At 37.4% G+C, this 25169-nt stretch overlaps 1 protein-coding gene across 25 annotated transcripts in view; it reads right to left on the minus strand.

The window, feature by feature from the left end:
• LOC129053431 (histone demethylase UTY) overlaps positions 1–25169 on the minus strand; it is a 234424-nt gene that overhangs the window by 49747 nt on the left and 159508 nt on the right. For 23 of the 25 annotated variants that reach the window (XM_063721447.1, XM_054545477.2, XM_054545474.2 and 20 more), the window contains 6 exons: positions 11409–11473; positions 11261–11335; positions 10626–10774; positions 8123–8237; positions 4160–4347; positions 2919–3060 (listed from right to left, as the gene is read on the minus strand). In XM_063721447.1, coding sequence (XP_063577517.1) covers positions 2919–3060; positions 4160–4347; positions 8123–8237; positions 10626–10774; positions 11261–11335; positions 11409–11473 — 734 coding nt within the window. Of the gene's footprint in view, positions 1–2914; positions 3061–4159; positions 4348–8122; positions 8238–10625; positions 10775–11260; positions 11336–11408; positions 11474–23838; positions 25167–25169 lie in introns of those variants that run through there. The other 2 variants (XM_063721449.1, XM_063721450.1) reach the window with 2 other exon arrangements.

The following is a 25169-nucleotide window of genomic DNA, read 5'->3' on the forward strand; positions in this document are numbered from 1 at the left end:
AGGCCAAGGCAGGTGGATCGCCTGAGGTTAGGAATTCAAGACCAGCCTGGCCAACATAGTGAAACCCTGTCTCTATTAAAAATACAAAAAATCAGCCAGGCATGGTGGTGGGTGCCTGTAATACCAGCTACTTAGGAGGCTGAGGCAGGAGAATCGCTTGAACCCGGGAGGTGGAGGTTGCAGTGAGCTGAGATCATGCCATTGCACCCCAGCCTGGGCAACCAGTGAAAACTGTCTTAAAAAAACAAACAAAAAACAAAACAAAACAAAACCCAGAAATTCCTGAGCTGAGACTGGGTAATTTTTAAAGAAAAGAAGATTATCTGGCTCACAATAGTGCAAACTATAAAAGGAGCATGACACTATTATCTGCTTCTGGTGAGAGATTCAGATAGCTTCCACTAATGGCAGAAGGCCAGGAAGGGGAGGAGAGAGCAGAGATCATATAGCAAGGCAAGGAACAGAAGAGCAGAGGCAATGGGCTCTTTTTAGTAACAACTCTGTCAGGAACTAACAGTGTGAGAACTCACTCACACCCCCAGCTACAGAGAAGCATAAATTTACTCATGAGAGATCCCTCTCCATCACCCAAACACTCCCCAGGAAACCCCCACTTCTAACACTGGGATCAAACGTTAGCACTGAATTTAGGGGAACAAACATTGAAACTATAGCATTATCTCTGTGCCCCCACTCATATTTCATGTACTTTTCACATACAAAATACAATAATTACTTTCCATTAGTCCCGAAAAGTCTTAACTTGTTCCTGCATCAACTTGAAAGTCCAGTCTTACCTGAGATGCAAGGCAAGTTCCTTATTGTTGTGAACTTGTAAAATCAAAAATGAGTTATTCACTTCCAAGATATAATAGAACAGACATTGGTTAACAATCCTTTTCTGAAAAGGATAAATCAAGCCAAGAAGGGAATAACAGCCCCTATGCAAGCCTGAAAACTAGCAGGGCACACATTGAGTCTAGCCTTCAAGCTTCAAGGTAATTTTTCTTGACTCCATGTCCCATATCTTGGACATATTGGTGTGAGCAGTAGGCTCCCAAGGCCTTAAGCTGCTCCACCCACATGGCTTTGCTGCGCACAGGCCATGTGACTGCTCTCATGGGTTAAAGTTGAATTTCTGCAGTTTTTCCAGTCTGGACTTTCGTGCTGCCACTGGCACTATCAACCTGATGTCTGTAGAACTGTGGCCCTGCTCCCACACCTCCATTAGGCACTGTCCTACCAGATGTCTCTCTGTGGAGGCTCTGTCCCTGTGGTAGGCTTCTGTGTGGCAGCATCCAGGTTTCTAATATATCCTCTGAAATCTAGGTAGAAGCTGCCAAGGTTCCATGGCTCTTGCACTATAGGCAACACAGACTTAACACCTGTGGAGGTCATTAAGGTTTAAAGTTTAAGTTCTCTGGAGTGGTGGAGGATGGGTGGAACAGCATCCTGAGGTGGCTCAGGGCAGCAATGCCCTGGCTTGTCCCTCCCTACCTTCCACACCTTTCTATTCTCCCCAGTCTCCAGGATTGTGAGGAGAGGGGCAGACTTCAACATTTCTGAAATGCTTTTAGGGACTTTTTCCAATGGGCTTGAAGATCAGCACCTGGCTCCCTTTTAGTCATGCTAATGTCTCTATCAAGTGCTTGCTCTTAGCACCCTTGGATTCCTTTCCTGAAAATGCTCTTTCCTATTATATTTCCTTTCCAAATTTTACAATCTGCTTGCCTTTTAATTGTAAATTCCACCTTTAATTCATTCATTTGCTGCTGGTTTAGACGGTAAGCTGTTAAAAGTAGCCATGTAACTTATTGAAAGTTTGCTGCCTAGAAATTTTTTCTGCCCCTTACCCTAGGTCATTACCCTTAAATTCAGCTTCCTGCCAAGCCCTAGGGCAATGGAAACACAGCCAGGTTCTCTGCTGCAGAGTAACAAGGGTGACTTTTGCTCCAGTTCCCAGTAAGTTCATCATTTCCATCTGAGATCTCATCAGCAAGTCTTTTACTTTCTCTGTCAGCATTTTGGCCAGAAACAGTTTACCAATCTCTAAGAAGCTCCAAACCTTCCCTTGTCTTCTGGACTTCTGAGACCTCATCAGAATCACCCATTCATTATAATACAAACTTTTCCTAGCCTGGTCCTTCAACTTTTTGAACCTCAGCCTATTACCCAGTTGCAAATCTGCTTCCGCATTTTCAGGTATCTTTTGGCAAAAAGTGGTATCCCATTTTTAAATAATGATTTTCTGTCTCAGTCCATTTAATGTTGCTATAAAAAAATGCCCGAGGCAGGGTAATACATAAAGGAAAGAGGTTTATATGGCTCACAGTTCTGCAAGCTGCACAAGAAATATGGGACCAGCATCTGCTTCTGGTGAGGGCTTTGGAAGGGGAAGGGGAACTGGTATATACAGAGATCATATGGCAAGAGACGCAAAAGAGAGGTGCCAGTACTTTCATATTCATATATATGTTTATCAAATCATCAGGCTGTACATCTTAAATGTATACAATTTTCACTGTGAACTATACCTTAATATAAACATAAAAAACATAAAAAATAAACAAGAAAAATTATTTAAAAATAGTAAAACAAGTTGTCCTGGGAAATCAGTTTTATCAGAATTAGGAGAAAGTAGAGATTTGTAAATTTACCAGTATATATTCATTTACATCTTTATTCCTCTCTAAATCGTAATAAACATGGGTGACTATTTGTAAGGGAAGGAAATATTTTAATCTTATGAGATTTTATAACACTTAAGAATATATAAGATTATTTACATCTTATTACATTTTGCCAAGACTTCTGGACTGCAGATATCATTTAATGTCAACATAATTCTTTTGAAAAAAATACTGAATGGCTACCAATACCCCCAAAGAGAAACTGCAGCAGTTTCAGAAAGCACTTACTTAATCATTTCAAAGAGCTTTGGATCTGAGACTTTGATATTTCGTGCCATATTCCAGGAAAGATGCACCATGGGTACTGGTGACTTCACACTTTTCAATTTGTTCCATTCGTACCGTTCCACTGCCAATTTATACTGGCAGGCTAGAAGGAAAAAAGCAACAGTCATAAAGTAACCCAAAGTAATAGAACATATGAAGATAACCATCATTTATCACCTCTCAGGTGATAACTTCAATACCAATTCTGAAAACCCTGAAACACTGTAAGACTATTATGTTTTGTGATAACTTTGGTTAAAAAAAAATCTAACATAAAGAGCACTCACAATACGCGAGACATTGTGCTAGGTTCTTTTAACATCTTATCTCATTTTATCCTGTCAAGGCCTTCATTTGGTAGAAGAAAGTGGTTTGGTAGAAGGAAAAAGTGAAGGCCTGAGAGAAAAACAAAAAAGCAAAAAACAAACAAACAAAAAAACAAAACTTGCCTAAAGTCATAAAGTTAGCAATGTAGAGACATGGTCTATTTCAGGTCTTTCTAGCTCTTAAGGCCAGATTATTTATTTATGTATATTAAATCCTATGACATTTTAGGGCTGCACATATATCACATGAACTGAAAATTCTAATGAACAACTACAATGCTTTACTCAAGAAAGGGCCTCCTTTACAAAAACAAAATTTAGCACTCTAAAATATAAAAAGTATATCTTACATTTCTGCAAAGAAAATTATTTATATTTTAAAAAAAATCTGTGTTCTTGGGCCAGGCACGGTGGCTCACACCTGTAATCTCAGCACTTTGGGAGGCCCAGGTGGGTGGACCACGAGGTCAGGAGATCGAGACAATCCTGGCTAACATGTTGAAACCCTGTCTCCACTAAAAATACAAAAAATTAGCCAGGCATGGTGGCGGGCGCCTATAGTCCCAGGTACTCAGGAGGCTGAGGCAGGAGAATGGCGTGAACCCGGGAGGCAGAGCGTGCAGTGAGCCGAGATTGCACCACTGTACTCCAGCCTGGGCGACAAAGTGAGACTCCATCTCAAAAAAAAAAAAAAAAAAATCTGTGTTCTTGGATTGCCATTTTTGAGCTGAATTTAATTTCTGTATTAAAAATTGGTATTTTTTTCCTACAAGAGATATATTTCTATTTTCAGTGAGTTATTTTCTACTAGTAAAATAATACCTACTAGGTAATCCTTTAAAATATAAACTTTGTTGGTGTTATTATTCAGAATACCTGTAAGTGGACCAACATTCCAAGCAATGTTATTGCACCAGCCAACAGCTTGAACCCAATGCACAGTGCCTGCATTTATCCAGACCAAATCTCCAGGTCGCTGAATAAATCTATACACAGGAACATTTGCTTCATAAAGATCTTCAAGGTTGGGCCACCAAGAACTCATTAAAAAATTCAAATTATTTCTGAAAAAGAAAATAATGAAAATCAAGTTGAAAAGTGTTTTATTTCTGAAAAAGAAAATAATGAAAAATCAACTTGAAAATTAATCAAGTTAAAAAAAGATTTAACAAGAGTTAAAAAATGCTTTACGTTTTTATTCCATTAATACTTTCTATCACAGGGCTAGGTGTGGTGGCTCATACATGTAATCCCAGCACTTTGGGAGGCCGTGGGAGGCAGATCACTTGAGGTCAGAAGTTCGAAACCAGCCTGGCCAATACAATGAAACCCTGTCTCTACTAAACACACACACACACACACACACACACACACACAAAACAAAATAGCCAAACACTGTGGCACATGCCTGTAATCCCAGATATTTGTGAAGGTGAGGCATGAGAATTACTTGAACCCAGGAGGAGGAGGCTGCAGTGAGCCAAGATTGCACCATTGCACTCCCACCTGGGCAACAGAGAGAGACTCTACCACAAACAAAACAAAAAACAAACAAATTAAAAAAGACTTTGCATCACAAAAGCATTGCAACACGAACTGCCTCTTTCATTTCCGGTTGAAGACTTGGGCTAGAGTCCTGAGAAAAATTAATTGCAGGTGAATAGTGATAGACTTATCTAAAGATCAGCTACTATAAGCTTAAACTTACTGTTCAAAAGTCTACAAATAAATATTTAAATTTCTAATTACAGTTAAACATACTGATTTTTAATTTTGTTTCAGTAAGAAATATTTTGACTCATCTTTTTTTTTTAACTAAAAAAACCTCTTAATACTTTGAAATCTCTAAAAAGGAAAACTCTAGTTAGAAATCACATGAAGTCATTTAAAATCTTAATCATAATTATTGTGACAGATATAAGAACCAGGACCTTCTCTGAATTCCTGAGTCAGGGGTGAGAAAGGAGAGCAGAAATCATCCTCTATTGCTGTTCTGAATCCTAGGCAGGAAAGGGGAGTAGGGACAGAATGTCTATTTGCATATGCTTTTAGGAACTAGTTGATTTAAGGCAGCTGAAAAAACTACCAGAAGAACCCATATACACATACACAAACCACCACTGGCACCAATACAAAGAGACAAAATTATGAAGTTTTAATATAAAAGTCTCATTTTTTTGTTATTCTCCTTCACCAGATTTTCCATATTGTTGCCTGGGTGTAGTGGCTCACAACTGTAATCCCAGCACTTTGGGAGGCCCAGGAGGGAGGATCAGTTGAGGTCAGGAGTTCAAGACCAGCCTAGCCAACATGGTGAAACGCCAGCTCTACTAAAAATACAAAAATTAGCCGGGGGCTTGGGGCGGGGGCGGGGTGGGTGGTGCTGCATGCCTGTAATCCCAGCTACTCAGGAGGGAGAGGCAGGAGAATTTCTTGCACTTGGGAGTCGCAGGTTGCAGTGAGCTGAGATTATGCCACTGCACTCCAGCCTGGAGGACAGAGCAAAATTCCATATCAAAAAAAAAATTTGTCTTTTTCAATATTGTGATGTACTGCACAGTAACTATATTACGTTTTCTATTAAGAATTTAGTAAAATATTTCAAATTAAGTTTTCTCAAGAGGAAGAAATTCACATAGTTGAAAATGTTTCAGATTCAAGAACCAGTCTTGTTTTGTTTCTATATTTTATCTTTAAAAAAATGATAAAAATCTGGAGTTGTCCATATGAAATCTTATTCCATTTCATTTTATTCTCCTAAAATTGCTTTTGACTTTAGCAGAGGTTAGCAATTCAGGAATAAAAAATTACACGTTTTCCATAACTCTTTTTTTTTTTTTTTTTTTTATGTGGAGACAGAGTCTTGCCCTTTTGCTCAGGCTAGAGTGCAGTGGTGCAATTTCAGCTCACTGCAACCTCTGCTTCCCGGTTCTAGCAATTCTCCTGCCTCAGCCTCTCAAATAGCTGGGACTACAGGTACACACGACCATGACCTGCTATTTTTGCATTTTTTGTAGAGATAGGGTTTCACCATGTTGACCAGGCTGGTCTTCAACTCCTGACCTCAAATGATCAGCTCTCCTCGGCCTTCCAAAGTGCTGGGATTACAGGAGTGAGCCACTGTGCCCAGCTCGTTTCCCATAAACTTTAAAAAGCTTGCGACTAAACGGGAAGCAAAATGAAAAAAAGAAAGGAAAAGAAAAAAATTATAAGCATAGCACAAATCTTACCTTATCTTACGCGTATACTACCAATATAAAATTAGAGAAAATTTTGTATTAAAAAAAAAAAAGCAGCAAAACCAACAAAGGCAGATAGTATCTTTTTAAAAAGTTCAAAACAACGGTTAATTATATATAGGGAGATATTTTATGCAAAATAAAATTACAAGGAAACTGCAAAGAGGACTGCAAAGTTTTTGAACCTTAGGATAAATGAATCATTTTAACTTCATATTTTTATTATTTCCAATCTTTAACTTTTCAGATATCACATTTTTTTCCCCAACAATCATAAACCTAAAGGTCACTTCTCTGTTCAGAAAGGAAAAAAGCGAAATCCTGAAAATGCCAGTTCCCACTCAGGAAAAATGAACAAAAGTCATTATATTTAAATGTAACAAGAACTGCAATATACATCCTCACAGTTTTAAGAAAAAAATTCTTTGTGTAGCACAATAGGGATTCCCCTGTATAAACTTCTTTTTCACTTGTTTGCCCCTGCTGTTTCTGTGTATTTGGAGTTTCCTAGGTTCAGAACAAAGAGTTCAGATGAAAGTGTTTATTGATTAGTTTTAAATGTTAAAAAACTTCATCTTTGCTATGCTGAGGAAACCTTTTGCATTATACAACAAAGGCAAAATAAAAAGGGATTATTTCTTGCCAGTAGATAAGAAAATTAACCTTATGTTTTTAATAAGATGGACTTTTTACCAAATAAAATGTAAAGACGTTCCAAAAGGTTAAAGTAGAAATTACTTTGTGAAACATGCATATTAATTGATTATAATGTAAACCTCATATATAATTCTCTATGAGAATTTTGTCTATTTTTTTCAGTATGTTTTAAGTACGTAATACAATTTCAATTATGTCTGTATTTTTCCACTAATATCTTTACCAACTCTAAAAAACAAATCCTGCGATTCCTTTGTTATTGATATTTTTAGCCCAAATTACAAAGATACACAAAATTGAGTTACTAAGCTATAAGGGTGCCTTATTTTATAATTCCCTGTAATTTCTAAAAACAATCGTAAGTAAAATTTTTCTTTAAGGCACACTTGTCAAATCTGGAAAAATGCATAAATTTTTTACCTTAACATAAAAAACAATTTACTCTCTTATCAATTCACACCTATTACCACTGCAGAGACTAGTTCATGGCATCTTTCTGTTTGTTTGTTTGTTTGGAGACAGGGTCTCACTCTTGTCACCTACGATAGAATGCCGTAGCATGATTATGGCTCACTGCAGCCTCAACGTTCGAGGCTCAAACGATATTCCCATCTCAGTATCCCGAGTATCAAGGACTATAAGTGCAAGCTAATTGTTGTGGTTTTGCCATGTTGCTTAGGCTGGTCTCAAACTCCTAGGCTCAAGACATCCATCTGCCTCAGCATCTCCAAGTGCTGAGATTGCTAAGACACTGTGCTTAGCATGCCATCTTTTCATTAAGTATTTAGATAACATAAAAGACTTAAAATCAAATCATTTAAAAAAAATTCTGCTGAGCAGAAGTAAAAACTGATAGTTTCATGAAGAAACTCAGCTTTGCACTTTGTCCTTTATGACTATTTTCTCATAGTTATTTAAATGAAAGTTTAGTTCAGAAACCTACTTTTCACAGAAGTCATTCAGAACACCCCAGTAATCTTCAGGTACAACAAACCATTCACAATCTCCTGGACCAATATTTATGTTAACAGAGCAGAAGTTGTTATTTTCTTGGTGACCTGAAAAGTAAAAGAAAATGAAAAGTCACAGTTGCAGCATACATTAAATGGAGAAATGTGCCTTTAAATCACTGGATAGTTTTGAGGACTGAGTGAAAAATATATGCTTAGAACTTTGAGCAGAACATAATATGCAATACATATTAGCTATAGTCATTACTATTTCCTTCTCTATAAACAACTTCTCAATTCTCACAAATAGTATCAGAAACCTTATTAAGAAGAGAATGGTATAGTGTTCAAAATGTAACCTGTCTCCTAGCACTCTTAGCTCCTACCACGTCAAATGTTAGCATATAATGTAAAGAATCATAACTCTTCCACAATGAGTAGGTGGATGGCACTGCCCATGGCAAGGGCTTTAAAAATAAAAATTAGAAATACTAGGACACCATGGGCACCTACCCATGGTGAAAGAGTTAGAAACATTTACACTACATACCATATATATAATCTTAGCTTATGATCTATCAGCAATCCCAATGTTTTAGAACACATTAAAGATCATATCAGAATATGAAGTGTATTATAGCAGGCATCATTTATACTAATGTAATACTGGAATAAAATCTACATATACAGAAATTCAGAACAATATTTCTTTAAATTATATCTGGCAAACTAAAACATACTACATTTCTTCTAAGGAATTCCTTAACAGTTCCGCAGGACACTGTTGAAGTACGAATGTTATACAAAGAAACAAAAAAACCGAAACACTTGAGAGACAAAATGACAAGGAGATAATCTATTAAAAGTTTGGTTATTCTCCTGCTAGATTTTAAAAGAAAAATGACATTTTTCATTTCATGTAATTTATTTCATTTTCACTGTGAAAATGTAAAGTGTTTCAATATCTATGTTTATTTGTATTGTATTATTCATTGGCAGATTTGTGAAAAATGTCTTATCATGTGCCACTCTCATCGACCTGTTGAACGTAAGTTCCATGAATTTTGTCAGAAACAGAGATTGAATATCCTCACTTGTCTTTAAAAAAGCAGGTCAATGATTTAGCAATGATGAAGCTGTACTGCTATTTTTAGAGCTCTGAGTTGAGGTGGAAATTTTTCTTAAGAAGTACCACCTTCTGCCACTGTGACCACTTACTGGCCATGGAAATTTTGCTGCAGGCTTCAAAACATTTCTTGATAAGTTCAACCTAAAAATTACACGGCAAAGAGAACTTACCTGTGAAACTTTTAGCATGATAAATCATTCTGAAGACAAAAGAAATTTTCTGAATTGCAAATAGTATCAAGCTGCTTTTATATGCTACTTCTTAAGCTACTAAAAACAAGTAAGAAGCTACATCTCCAGTACCATAGACATTTGCAAACCATATACTTCTTTAAGTTCAAAATATAATTACAGCAGCATTTTCCAAATCTCAACAAAAGTGCAGGAAAATGTGCATATTTCAAAAGCCATTTGTACTACTGTGAGGTTTTCCAACTAAAAGTACAATTGACCTTCAACTGGAAAAAATTAATCTGCAATGTAATGAAACCCAAAAAGAAAATAACCCAAAAGGAAAAAAAATCTAACTCTATAACTGCTTTTAAGACAATTAATATACTCAAGAAAATATGCTCGAAGTTTGACATCAGTACATGGCAGTATTGATCTACTTGCAAAGACATTTTTGAAGATCTCACTACCACAGAACAACTTTAACAGATGTACATTTGTAGTTAATCTTGATGACACAAGAACACAGTATTTGAGCCCCAATGAAGTGGAGTATTATTTCCTCCAAAATAATTCCATTCTTTTAACTAGTAAACAAAAAAATGCATTCGTTATTTATTTTGATTTTCATCAATAAAAATCCATAAAAAATTGTTTTTTTTTTTATAGAATACCTACAAAATATCGTCAATTGAACCTCTTGGCTTGCAAAGTTTAAAATATTTAGTATCTAGCCCTTTAAAGAAATGTTTGCTTAAAATTAGACAGTTTTTGGATTACATTTTCTAAAAAAAAAAAAAAAAAAAAAAAAAAAGAGTATCACGTATTTAAGTATTGTCGATGAAATTTTTATTATACATAACCTGAGTAAATTGGTTCATAATACATCGTTCTTACAGTAATTGTGGTGAAAACCTCTGAAAAACATTGTTAACCTGTTGTCATTCCTACAACTCAGAAACTTAAGAGTCCCTTTCCCAGTTCACATTTTTCAGATTATTTTTTCATATAGAAATGATGGAAAAACAATACCCTGAGCTCAATTATAAGAGTAATATGAACATTTTCACCTATAATAAAGAATTTTAAAATCCTTTTGGCTTTAGAAGTATAAATGACAACGTGTTCTCTATGCCTGTTCCACATGATAAACTCAATTTTTTCAATCATATAAGGTATGTTAGTCATTAAAATCACCTGGTGTCCGACTCCCTGGAACTTTCATATACAGTTGTACTGTATTCATGCCCAGAATGGTATGCCCAACATGGCTTAGAAGATTTCCTGCTGACACCACACGCGCAAAAGCAGGAAGTTTAGTTAGTTCATGTAACTGCAACTTCCACCTGCAATAAAATAACAGATTAAGAGTAAAAACTCATGATAATCGCCATAAGCTCAAAAACCCTGTGATTCAATCAGAAAAATACTTAAATCTATAAATATTTTACCTGTACAGTCAGTAGAACTAAAGCGTTTAACTTATTCCAAAAATAAGTCTTAAGACAAACACACATTACTGAAAAAAAAAATCATAAACTGTATAAGCTACTAAATAAAAGAAACAATTTACTTTCTATTTATAAAGTTGTATTAATAGGGTACTTTGATTTTCTTAAGAAGAATAACATTCTAATTGTAAAACCTTGTCAAAATAAAATTTCAGAATTTTAGGGTTATTAGGTAAATCTAACATGTCAACATAAACAAGAAACAGAGAGAGAGAGAAATAATTAGGAATAGAAAAAAAACAGAAAGCTAGACAATTCCCAATTCTGCAATACCCTCATTGGTTCAGCTCATTGAAACAGTACTAGGGCAGGGAGACTTACTTTTTGTTATCAGAGAGGTCAATGTTGGTCCCAAATTTTATGGTTTTAAAAGGTCCTTTCCTTCTCCTTCCAGAACTTAAGAAAAGAGAGAATATTAAATCCATGTATTTTAGACAGAAATGTTGAGTGGGTGCTAAAAGTTACTTACTTCTCTGAAGATGTGGATTCGTTATCTGAATGATCTTTGTGTTGTGTTCTTTTCTCATTTTCTTCCTTCAGGTTAAGAAAAAAATATTCATAATTAGTATCCTCTAACAGGCTATCACTTCTATTACACAAATTACCAAAATACTCATCTACATGAGCAGTACTGACTATTTTTGAGAAATAAGTTTCTACAGGCACATTTCACAGAAAATATCTTCTATAATCACATTAAATTAAGTCACAGGAAAAGTCAAAATCCAGTTCATGGTACTCAACATCCTTCATCATCTATAAAATTAATATGAAATTCAGTTATTATACTAATTTATAAGAAAAGCATGTATTCATTCATATTTTACTTTGGATTAAGGAATTTGCTAAATGGTAAATTAATTTCATTTAAAATGATATCAGGAGAATATGAGAGAGAACTAAAAATGAAAACAAGGACAACATACAAAAACTTACTAATTATATATTAAAACCAAAAAAAGATGTAAGAAAGCACCTAAGAAGACAGAATTCCTGCTTTTTTTTTTTTTTTTTTTTGAGCCGGAGCCTTACTCTGTTGCCTAGGCTAGAGCGCAGTGACGTAATCTCAGCTCACTGCAACCTCTGCCTCCTGGGTTCCACGAAGTTTCCTGCCTCAGCCTCCCTCCAATGCCTCAGCCTCCCTCCAATTCTCTTTTGTAATAAAGAAAAAGCACTGTTTTGTTTTTCCCTGTATACACTGTTTTATGAGAAAGAATCTGTAGATTCTTATACTTGGGCCAAAGACAAGATAATGAAGAAAAACCTAAAGCTAAAAGTACTGAGGGGTATAACTATGAATGTTAATTATAAGTGCCAAGTAGCAAAGCAATGGCACATATTCTAAACTGGCAGAAATACACTTGCAAATATGTACAGAGTGAACAATGTTAAGATCCTCTATTTCTGATTACAGTATCATATTTAGTTACCCTGGCTTTCTCTGTGGGTGAATCACATTAACAAAACTAGAGCATATGGATGAAACTCTTCACAGGCTAAATTTTCAATGCAAAGAATTCTATATAAATAATAAAACATTTTCATATTTTTATTTAACATTTTTAATAAAAAAATTAAATGCTGAATTAAAAATGTTATTCTCTCGAGAAATATTTCAAGAATATGCAATGAGAAAATGTTTCCGGGAAGACTGGAAATCCACATGTGAAAGAATGAAGTTGGACCTCTACCTCATAATGTATAGAAAAATTAAGTCGAAATGAATGTGACCTAAATATGAGATACCACACAAAACTCATGCAAAAAAAAATTAGTAAATCTGTATGACTATGGGTTAGGCAACAGTTTCTTAGCAATGAGTAAAACAAATGAAATCCAAGAAATGCAAATAATTAAGCTTTATCAAAATTGAAATTTTTGTACTTCAAAGGACACTAACAAAAAGAGTGAAGACGACTCACAAAACAAAGTACTGACACATTTAATACTTGAGAAGGAATTTTTAGCAAGAACATGCATGCATATAATTTACAGTTCAATAATAAAAAGAAAAATAGCCCAATTAAACAATGGGCAAAGGAAATAAACATGCATTTCACCAAAGAAAATATACCCATTAACACTATGTTAATGAAAAGATGCTTAACAAATAGCCATTTGGGAAAAGACAAAATGAAATATTACTTCAAAACTAATACTATGGTTAGAATCAAAAGGAGATGGTATGTAAGTATCAGAGAAGATAGAGAAATGGGAAACTTATAAATTAAGAATATAAATGTAGGCCAGGCACAGTGGCTCATGCTTGTAATCCCAGCACTTTCGGAGGCTGAGGTAGGTGGATCACTTGAGGCCAGGAATTCAAGACAAGCATGGTCAACATGATGAAACCCTGTCTCTGCTAAAAATACAAAAAACAATTAGTCAGGCATGAGTGCATGCCTAAAATCCCAGATACTTGGGAGGCTAAGGCAGGAGAATTGATTGAACCCAGGAGGCACAGGCTGCAGTGAGGTGAGTTATCACCACTGCACTCCAGCCTGACGACTGAGTGAGACTCTCAGTCTCAAAAAAAAAAAAAAAGTAAAATGTAAAATGATGCAGCCATTTGAAAATTAATCTGACAGTTCCTTAATAGAATAAACAATGAGGCCGGGTCCGGTGGTTTACACCTGTAATCCCAGCATTTTGGGAGGCCGAGCTGGATGAATTATTAGAGGTCAATAGTTTGAGACCAGCCTGGGCAACATAATGAAATCCTTTCCTTACTAAAAACACAAGAATTAGCCACGCGTGGTGGCACACACTTGTAGTCCCAGCTACTCAGGAAGCTGAGGCAGGAGAATTGCTTCAACCCAGAAGTGGAGGTTACAATGAGCCGAGATCGTACCACTGCACTCCAGCCTGGGCAACAAAGTGAGACTGTAAATAAAGAACGAACAAAAAACCCCCAGAATAAACAATGAGTTATTACACCACATAATCTAGCATCTATACAAGGGAAATGAAGGCATATGTTCCCACACAAATACTGTTTATGAGTATTCATAATATCATTACTCGGAATACCTACGAGGCAGAGCAGAAACAACCTAAATGTTCATAAACTTATGACAGAGTTCCTCCACCAAAAACGGTTTATATCCAGACAACGTAATATTGTCATTAAAAGAGAAGTGGTTTAGTGATACACGCTGCAAATGAATAGACCTTGAAAATCTTATGCTAAAAAATAAAAAAGAAACCAGTCAAAAAGACATATCAACACACACACACACACACACACACACACACACACACACACACACACACACACACACACACACACACACACACACACACACACACACACACACACACACACACACACACACACACACACACACACACACACACACACACACCCCCATAGGCAAATCTACAGATATAAGCAGGCAGGTGGTTGTTTGAATTCTTGGAGCTGGGGGAAATGTGACTGTGGATGGGTATGGGCTTTCATTTGGGAATAAAAAAAATTTGTAAAATTTATTATGATAATGATTGCACACCTATGAGGTACACTAAAAACCAATGAACTGTATACTTTATATGTGTAAACTCTATTTTATGTAAATTACCCCGATGAAGCAGTATAAAAAGAAATAAAGGACAGGTGACATAAGACCAAATGGTCAATGAAGAAACCCCAAGCCCTCACACTTCCTTATGTAAAAAAATTTAAAACTACCTAACATAGGGGCCGGGTGCGGTGGTTCATGCCTGTAATCCCAACACTTTGTGAGGCCGAGTCGGGCGGATCACGAGGTCAGGATATCGAGACCATCCTGGCTAACACGGTGAAACCCCGTCTCTACTAAAAATACAAAAAAATTAGCCGGGCGTGGTGGCATGCGCCTGTGGTCCCAGTTATTTGGGAGGCTGAGGCAGGAGAATGGCGTGAACCCGGGAGGTGGAGCTTGTAGTGAGCCGAGATCACGCCACTGCACTCCAGCCTGGATGACAAAGCAAGACTCCGTCTCGAAAAAAAAAAAAACAAAAAAAACCAAAAAAAAACTACCTAAAACTACCTAACATAACCTGATGGAATCTATGGAAAACAATCACAGATCTACAGCATCCAAGTAAACAACTTAGAAAAAGTCACATTCAAATCAGTAGGAAATACTACAGTGTTTTTTACTTGTGCTTGCCTCACTCCATCAAAGGCCTGGTACAGTGTTGCTATAAAAGAGGTGTCAATTTCGTTCCTAATTTGTTCCCTCAAAAGAGAGAGAGCAGAGAAAACCTTATCTGTAACATTCTAATTCATCTAAGGACTGTCTAAAATACCGGTCTCTGTTTTGCCTAATACTAACGCTTCTCAAAAACTTTTTAAAAATTCAATTTATTGACTGGGTGCGGTGGCTCACACCTGTAATCCCAGCACTTTGGAAGGCCGAGACGGGCGGATCACGAGGTCAGGAGATTGAGACCATCTTGGCTAACACAGTGAAATCCCATCTCTACTAAAAACACAAAAAATTAGCCGGGCGTAGTGGTGTGTGCCTGTAGTCCCAGCTACTCGGGAGGCTGAGGCAGAAGAATCGCTGGAACCCAGGAGGCGCAGCTTGCAGTGAGCCGAGATCATGCCACTGCACTCTAGCCTGGGTGACAGAGTGAGACTCCATCTCAAAAAAAAAAAAAAATCCATTTATCATGCTCTGAGCCTAGATTTATCCTGAGACCCTGGACAAAGATACTATAAGAACATAACAATATATCTTATAAATAGTAATGCAAAAATTCTAACAAAATATTAGTCAGATGAATTCAGAAACACGTTATAAAAAGTTTGTATGTAATGAACTAGTGGACTTTCCTCCTGAAATTCTTGAATGATTAACAACATATTAAAACCAGTCAATTTAACACACATTAATAAAATGAAGAAAAAAACTCACACGATCATCTCAACTGATAAGAAATACAATTTCACAAAATTCAATATCCTTATATATGATAAAAATATTCTACAAACTAGGCACAAATGGAAAGATCTTCAACATAATAAAGGCCATATACGAAAAACACATAACATTGCACCTAGAAAGGACTGACAGCTTTTCTTCTAAGATCAAGACCAAGATAAGGATTTACAGTTTGGAAAACTAAATACAGTTAACATGTCAATATTACCAAAAGTGACCCACAGATTCAATGTAACCTCTATCAAAATACCAACAACAATTTTTGCAGGGTTAAAGAATTCATCTTGGCTGGGCACAGGTGGTTCATGCCTGTAATCTCAGCACTTTGGGAGGCCAAGGTGGGCGGATCATGAGGTCAGGAGATCCAGACCATCCTGGCTAACACGGTGAAATCCCATCTCTACTAAAAATACAAAAATATTAGCTGGATGTGGTGGCACAGGCCTGTAATCCCAGCTACTGGGGAGGCTGAGGCAGGAGAATGGCATGAACCCGGGAGGCAGAGCTTGCAGTGAGCTGAGATTGCACCACTGCGCTCCAGCCTGGGCGACAGAGCGAGACTCCGTCTCAAAAAAAAAAAAATTCATCTTAAGGAAGTTCAATAGAAAAATGATCTTGAAAAACACTACTTGACTTTAAACCATACTATAAGGCTACATACAGTAACCAAAACAGCACGGTACTGCTGTTTTGACACATAGTCAGACCAACTGAGCAGAACAGAAAACACAGAAAGACAGCCACAGACCTACAACTGTCTAATCTTCAATAAAACCGATAAAAATGAGCAATGCAGAAAGGACTCCCTATTCAACTAACGGTGCTGGGTGGAATAACTTGCTAGCCATACACAGAGAATGAAACTGGATCCTTACCTTCCACCATATATAAAAATTAACTCAAAATGGACTAAATATTTAAATGTATGATATCAAACTATAAAAAAAGAAAACCTAGAAAATGCCCTTCTCAACACTTGTTTTGCCAAACAATTTTTAACTTAATGTCCCTAAATGCAGTTGCAACAAAAATGAAAATTGGTAAGTGGGACCCAATTCAGGTATAGAGCTTCAGCACAGCAAAATAAACAAACAAAAACTATCAATAGAGTAAACAGACAAGCTACAAAATGGGATAAATTATTGGTGAACTATGCATCTGACAAAGGTCTAATATCCAGAATCTACAAAGAACTTAACAAATCAACAAGGAAAAAACAAATGACCCCATTAAAAAATGGACAAAGGATATGAAAAGGGTATGTCTACTTAAAGGAGGACATATAATTTGTTTTCTGCTAGGAGAAAAAAAAAAAACATATAAGTGGTGGCCAAAAAATGTAAAAAATGTGGCTGGGCATGGTGGCTCATGTAACTGCAGCACTTTGGGAGGCCAAGGTGGGCGGGTCACCAGTGGTTGGGAGTTCGAGACCAACCTGACCAACATGGAGAAACCCTGTCTCTACTAAAAATACAAAATTAGCCAGGTGTGGTGGCACATGCCTGTAATTGCAGCTACTCAGGAAGCTGAGGCAGGAGACTAGCTTGAACCAGGGAGGAAGTTACAGTGAGCTGGAGATTGTGCAATTGCACTCCAGTCTGGGCAACAAGAATGAAAGCCCGTCTCAAAAAAAGAAAAAAAAGAAAAAAAAAAAAAGGAAAATGTTCAATCATCACTAATTATCAGAGAATTGCAATCAAAATCACAATAAGATACTACCTCACATTAGTCAGAATGACTACTATTAAAAATAGCCAAAAACAAAAAAAACCCAACACATGCTGGTGAGGCTGTGAAGAAAAGTGAAGGCTTATACACTGTTCATGGGAATATAAATTAGTTTAGCCACTGTGGAAAGCAGTTTGGAGAATTCTCAAAGAACCTAAAATAGAGCTACCATTTGACCTAGCAATCTCATTACTGGGTATCTACCCAGTGGAAAAGAGAGCATTCTACAAAAACAGACATGTACTCCTATATTCATCATCACTGTGCTATTCACAACAGCAAATGTGGCAGGCCAGGTCTCATTAACAGCTGAACAGGCAGGCCTCCATCGCAACTGTTTCAGCACCAACTGAGTGGTTAATTTAAATATTAAAAGCTGAAAGACTCAGTGCCCTCATATAAAGGCTGGAATGTAACAAAAGTCCATCGAGAGTTTTGCCGAGGTCTCTTCTGGGCCTTGAAGGTAACAAGATAACAAATTATTAACAGAATTTGCTTAGGATTAAACGCGTTTTGATTCGGGATCTGAAGAAACTCCCCAGACCTACACAAACAAGTTTTATTTGTGGTCTAAAGAAACTCCCCAAACCTCCATGATTTAGCAGGAAACAGGATAAAAGTCCTCAGCACCTGGACACATCTAGATTAAGTAAATTTACTGAGGCTCCAGAGGAAGGTCTTCAAAACTCAGACCCCTTGGTTATAAATTAGAAGCTGTTAATCACTTATGAGTTTAGATGAATGCACACTACACATTGACATATAACTTAGAAGGTATAAACTCTAGAATACTTTGTAATTTTTGAGTTGTAATTTTCCTGGCTTTTTCCCTGTACCCGGTTACTTCAGAAATAAATGCTCTTCTTTCCCAGTTCATCTGCATCTCATCATTGGGCCATGAGAATAAGCAGCCCAATCATCGGTTTGGTCTGGGAACACAAAGACATAGAATCAACCTAGGTGCTCATCAATGTTGGATTGGGTAAAGAAAATGTGGTACATATGGACAATGGAACACTATGGAGTCAAAAAAAGAACAAAATGATGTCCTTTGCAGCAACATGGATGTAGTTGGTGGCCATAATTCTAAGCGAATTTACTCAGAAACAGAAGACTAAGTGTTGCAGGTTCTCCCTTATAAGTGGGAGATAAACACTGAGTACATATGGACATAAATGTGAACTAGATGTGAGAGGAAAGGAGGTGGGGCATGAGCTAAAAACTACCTATTGTGGGGTACTATGTTCACTTCCTGGGAGTACTAAACCCAAGTGACAAATCTGCACATAAACCCTCTGTCTTTAAAACAGAAGTTGATATTTTAAAAATAAAGAAAGGGCCAGGCGCAGTGGCTCACGCCTGTAATTCCAGTACCTTGGGAGGCACAGGCGGGTGGATCACAAAGTCAGGAGATCGAGACCATCCTGGCTAACACGGTGAAACCCCGTCTCTACTAAAAATACAAAAAATTAGCTAGACGTGGTGGCGGGCACCTGTAGTCCCAGCTACTCAGGAGGCTGAGGCAGGAGAATGGCCTGAACCCAGGAGGCGGAGCTTGCAGTGAGCCGAGATCGCGCCACTTTACTCGAGCCTGGGTGACAGAGCAAGACTCCGTCTCAAGAAAGTAAAATGAACAAAAATGAACACTTCTTAATTTCAAAATTTACTATAATACTACAGCAATCAAAATAGTGTAGTAGTAGCATAAAGACAGACATACGGACCAATAAAAGAGAACACAGAATCAAGACAAAAACTCTTGCATGGTTTTTGACGAGACTGCCGAGACCACTGAGCAGGAGAAAGGTCAGTCTTTTGAATAAATGGGATTGGAAAAACTAGATATTTACATGCAAAAAACCAAAGTTGGTTCTTTATCTTGGATCACATACAAAATTAACTTGAAATAGACCAGAGACTCAAACATAAGAGCTAAAACTATAAAATTGGGAGAACAAGTAAAAATGCTGTGACGTGGTATTCAGCCATGATTTCTTAAACTTCAAAAGAATGTGTCAACAAAGTAAGTAAATAAATTGGACTTCACAAAAATTAAAAATTTATCAAATGACACTATCACCAAAACAGTAAAATTACAATAAACAAAATTGCAGAAAATACTGGTAAAACATTTTAAATCATTGCAAATACTTGTAAATTCTCTTGGGCAATGCCAGTAGGAATTAACATGGTGCAGGCACTGTGCAAAACAATATAGTCGTCCTTTAAAAAGTTCAGCAAGTAATTACCACACAATCCAGCAGTTGTAGAGACTAGAACACGTAATTTACATCAATTTTCAGAGCTGCAATACTCAACACAGTAACTCAAATGTGCATAGATAAACAAAATGTGGTACATACTTAATGGAGTTACTATTCAGTCATAAAAAATAGTAAAATTATACACAGATGAACCTGGCCGAGAAAGCCAGACATGAAAGGACAAATACTTTATGATCCCACTTACATGAGCAACCCAAAATTTGTGAAATGTATTTTGAAAGAATGTGAAAAAGAGATGACCGGGCGCAGTGGCTCATACCTGTAATCCCAGCACTTTGGGGACCAAGGCAGGCAGACCACCTGAGGTCCAGAGTTTGAGACCAACCCGACCAACATGGAGAAACCCTGTCTCTACTAAAAATACAAAATTAGCTGGGTGTGGTGGCGCATGCCTGTAATCCCAGCTACTGGGGAGGCTGAGGCAGGAGAATAGCTTGAAGCCAGGAGGCAGAGGTTGCAGTGAGCTGAGATCACACTATTGCACTCCAGCCTGGGCAACAAGAGCGAAACTCCATCTCAAAAACAAACAACAACAAAAAAACGAAACAGAGATTACTAAGGGTTGGGGAAGAAACTGTAAAAGGAAAATATCTTATTACTAAGCTAAAGGGAAAAGTCCAGCTGGGAACTGCTTAGGACAATCCTGCCTCCCATTCTATTCAAAGCCACCCCGCTGCTCACCAAGATAAATATGTATATCTGATTGCCTCCTTTGGAGAGGCTAATCAGGAACTCAAAACAATACAACCATTTTTTCTCTTACCTACGTCTGACCTGAAGACACCCTCCCCAGAAATGAGTTGTCCCTCATTTCCACACCTAACCAATGGTTCATCTTACATATATTGATTGATGTTTCATGTCTCCCTAAAATGTACAAAACCTAACTACCCTCATCACCTTGGGCATATGTCGACAGGACCTCCTGAGGCTATGTCATGGGTGTGTGTCCTCAATATTGGCAAAATAAAACTTTCTAAATTAAATTAACTGAGACCTCTCTGAGATTTTTGGGGTTCACACTGAGGTAACCAAAGAGGGATTTTGAGTGGAGGTGCCTCTGACCTTTCATCAATCTCCTATTGGTGCTTGGTACCAGCTTGAGCTATCTTTATGCACTACACCAACACGACAATTCGCTGAGGCATGGAAGAAGCCCCTCCAGAGAATCCCTGATCTCCCAAGATTTGTTTGAGATCCGAAGTTTATTTTGCTGTACAACTTTTGTTTTTTTTTTTTTTTTTTGAGTTTCACTTGCTTCTAACACAAGGAAGCCATGCTTTTCTTGCTTCCATGATGATGGAAGGCAGGTAACTCCTTTATGGAGTTTGTGCTCTCTTTCAACAGGGAAGATGAGTTGTTCTTCGTCTTCTTTTTTTTTTTTAACCTACTTCTAGGATGGTATAGTGCAGTTATCAACCTGAGACCCACCCATAAGTAAGTAACTGAACTGTGGTTTGCTTTTGCTAAAGTTAAGATTAACAACCAGCTGGTCTTAATTTCTCCTTAGCATCAGAGCACTCAGTAATCATATAAACTGTGTGATCATTTGTGTTGCTTAACTGTTTTGTTGTTGTTTCTGTTTTTCTTGTTTTTACAGTCTTTTTCCCCACTGGGTTTGATCAACTCTATATGACTTGATCAAATCCAAAGGAAGTTCCAAATTATGGGAAAAAAAGCCTCTGAAGTGACTAAATTCCCACGAGACAGAAAGAGAGAAAAAAAAAAGATGGCACAGTAGGGGAAGAAAAATGGCTAGCAAAAGAAAAAAGAAAAAGAGGAGAACTGTTTTGATTGTCGCTACTATAGGGCTTTATTGATGTAAAAGGCCACCTTTTTGCAAGCCAGGCCAAAAGGACAGAGCAATGGCTGTATTTCTGAAATAGCAGCAGTTTGTCCTATTTGAAATATCATAATGAGATTTTAAAAGATTTTTTTTAAGATGGAATTTTGCTCCTTCACCCAGGCTGGATTGCAGTGGCACAGTCTCGGCTCACTGCAACCTCCGCCTCCTGGTATCAAGTGATTCTCCTGCCTCAGCCTCCTGAGTAGCTGACATTACAGGCACACGACACCATGCCCACCTAATTTTCGTATTTTCAGTAGAGACGGGGTTTCACCATGTTGGTCAGGCTGGTCTTCAACTCCTGACCTCAGGTGATCCGCCTGCCTTGTCCTCCCAAAGTGCTGGGATTACAGACATAAGCCAACATACCAGGCTGCTTGTATACTCTTTAATAAAGAAACAGTGGTACTAGTTTAATAAAAAGTTACATCTTGAATTTAGTAAGATTGCCATAATTTCTAATCTTTTGGCTTCAAGCAGTATAGTCCACAGGTAGTAGGGCTTACTTTAGGAAAGAAATGTTACTGTCTTTGTTTCAAAGTTAAACTATAAACTAACTTCCTCCAAAGTTAGTTTGGCCTACACCCCAGGAATGAACAAGGACAGCGTGGAGGTTAGAAGCAAGATGGTGTCAATTAGGTGAAATCTTTTTCACTGTCTCCATTATAATTTTGCAATGGTGGTCTCATAACTTTAAATAATTACAGTTGTGGTTTTTATAAATAATCTAGCTAAACAATTAAATTTATTTAGTAAATGTAATAGGATAAATACTTGCAGACAAATTTGTCAAAATTTAGAATCTAAAGTTAAATTAAATAACAGATGTTTTATTATTTGTGTATTTTCCAATAAAAAATATATTTGTAGGAAAATATCCATTCTAGAAAAAAGGCTGTCTTTTTAAAAAGGTGAACAATTTTTTGTCTAATTCAAAGCTTAGGTTATGTATAAAACAAAGTAAGACGGACACGATGGCTCACACCTGTAATCCCAGCACTTCGGGAGGCCGAGGCAGGTGGATCACCTGAGTTCAGGAGTTCAAGACCAGCCTGGCCAACACGGTGAAAACCCGTCTCTACTAAAAATACAAAAATTATCGGGGCATGGTAGTGTATATGCCTATAATCCCAGCTACTTGGGAAGCTGAGGCAGGAGAATCGCTTGAAACTGGAAGACAAAGGCTGCAGTGAGCCAAGATTGTGCCATTGCACTCCAGCCTGGACAGCAGAGTGAAACTGTCTCAAATAATAATAAAGTAAAAGGAACCAGCAATTAAAAGAGGTGAAAAGAAATTTTATAAAAATAAAGAGATTTTGTTTTGGTAAGAAAGCTTAAAGAGAAATAATTTCATATCAGAAAGAATCTTGTACGGTAAATTTAGTCCTAAGAAAAACAACTGGTTGTTTAAGAAAGAGGGATGTTCAGAACAAACTACATTCAAGTATATCACGACCCATCTGCATAAGTCACAATAAGAGGATTTATTTAAAAAAAAAAAAAACAAAAAAAACCCAAAAAAACACTTTCATATGATCAAGTTGTCCATGATTAAAGGGAAATTACAATGGTCTTTCTAGAGACTGAGTTTGATGTAAAAAAAAAAAAAAACACTTATACATTAAAGGATTGGTATGTATAACACAAAATTTTCATAAGGGGTTGATTTACTCTTAATAAATTGTAAGAGATTTTAACCCAAAGTTCAACTTCTATTGCATCTTGCTTGTTTTGGTTTTCTATCCCCTTTTAAAAGGCAAAATTAGGCCAGGCGCAGTAGCTCACACCTATAATCACAGCACTTTGGGAGGCTGAGGGGGGCGGATCACGAGGTTAAGAGATCAAGACCATCCTGGCCACCATGGTGAAGCCCCATCTCAGGTGAAAATATAAAAATTAGCTGGGTGTAGTGGTGCATGCCTGTAGTCTCAGCTACTCAACTGGCTGAGGCAGAAAAATTGCTTGAACCTGGGAGGTAGAGGTTGCAGTGAGCTGAGATAGTGCCATCACACTGCAGCCTGGCAACACAGTGAAACTCCATCTCAAACAACACCAACAACAAAGACACATAATAGTAACATTCCCCTTCAATTCATTTTCAGCTCAGATAAGTTTGTTTTTCTTCTGAAATTTTCTTCTGAGGGTTCTGTTTGTTGTGGCCTGACGCTAACAATGTATTCTTTTTTTTTTTCATAATGAGATTTTATTGCTTGAAGATCAGTACAGACATTTCAATTTGTACACAAATCTTAACATACGTAATGAAATTCTAAAAAGCCATGTATTGTAATTCTTTTTTAAAGTTATTCCAGTGACTTTCCAGCTTAAAATTTGGAAGCAAATTTTCCTTAAGAGGCTATCAAGTACCAGTATCTTCACATGTTGGTCAGCTGTTACATATGGCCCACCAGTTCACAACTCAATAGCACGTACACTACATATTTAAATTTGTAATCTTTCACAGCACAGTAACAAAGTTGTTAGGAAAACAGGACTACCACAACCAAAGATGTTACAGAGTGCACACTATTATGACATGGAGAGCCATGACCAAAGAGTGGTTTTCTTTAGGAAACAATTCTACTAAAAAACAACATGGTAATAGAAGTAATTTAAAATGTTCAAGACATTAAATGCAGGACTGACTCCATATTGCCATTTAATATGCTTTGTATTATAGGATATAAAAACTAACCCCCCATCTATGGAATGTTAAGCTGACCCCCGAGACAGTCAGAGCCTCCCATAATTCAATATCCCACACTATTTTTCTGGTTGTACCAAAAAATATACAACCAGCAAATGATTTCACCTCTTTAAAAAAAGCATTTACACTTAAAAAATGGGATGAGGTGGGATTCCCTCCTTCTTAAAAATGTTTCTAGAGCTACTAAAAAACTTGCATTTACAAAATAGTTGATAAAAATATTCCTCTGGATTGTACAAGAAGGGAGACAGGGACCACTGATAAGACATGGTATATGGTTATTAATCAGACTTGGCTTCCTTCTCTCCTGCTTCATCAGAAGCTGGACTCTCCTCAGTTTTCCTTTCCCCGGTTTCTGCAGGTAAATCTTCTTTAGTTTCTTGGTTAGCCACTTCGGCCTGTTTTCTCTTTGCTCCCCTTTTCCCTTTTGTTTGCACTTTTTTGTCTGAAGATTTATCCTTCGCTGCTGCCTTTTTCGGCTTCGCTTCCACTTTTGCAGGAGGTTTAGCTGACAACCGCACCGATCTCCTCTTGGGCTCTTCCTCGGCGGCGCCTTCTGCGGAGCTGACCTTCCTCTTGGGCATCCTGGCGGTGGGGAAGGCGCGTGCCGGGTGCCTGCGGGCTGTGGCGCGCCGAGAGCCTTCGCGAAACTGGGCTGCCTTGCCGCTGCCACTCCTCCCGCCGCCCAAGCTGCTAAGACCCACGGCGGGGGCCACAATGTATTCTTAAGGATCTA

Source organism: Pongo abelii, chromosome Y (genome assembly GCF_028885655.2).
Source record: "Pongo abelii isolate AG06213 chromosome Y, NHGRI_mPonAbe1-v2.0_pri, whole genome shotgun sequence".
NCBI lineage: Eukaryota > Metazoa > Chordata > Mammalia > Primates > Hominidae > Pongo > Pongo abelii.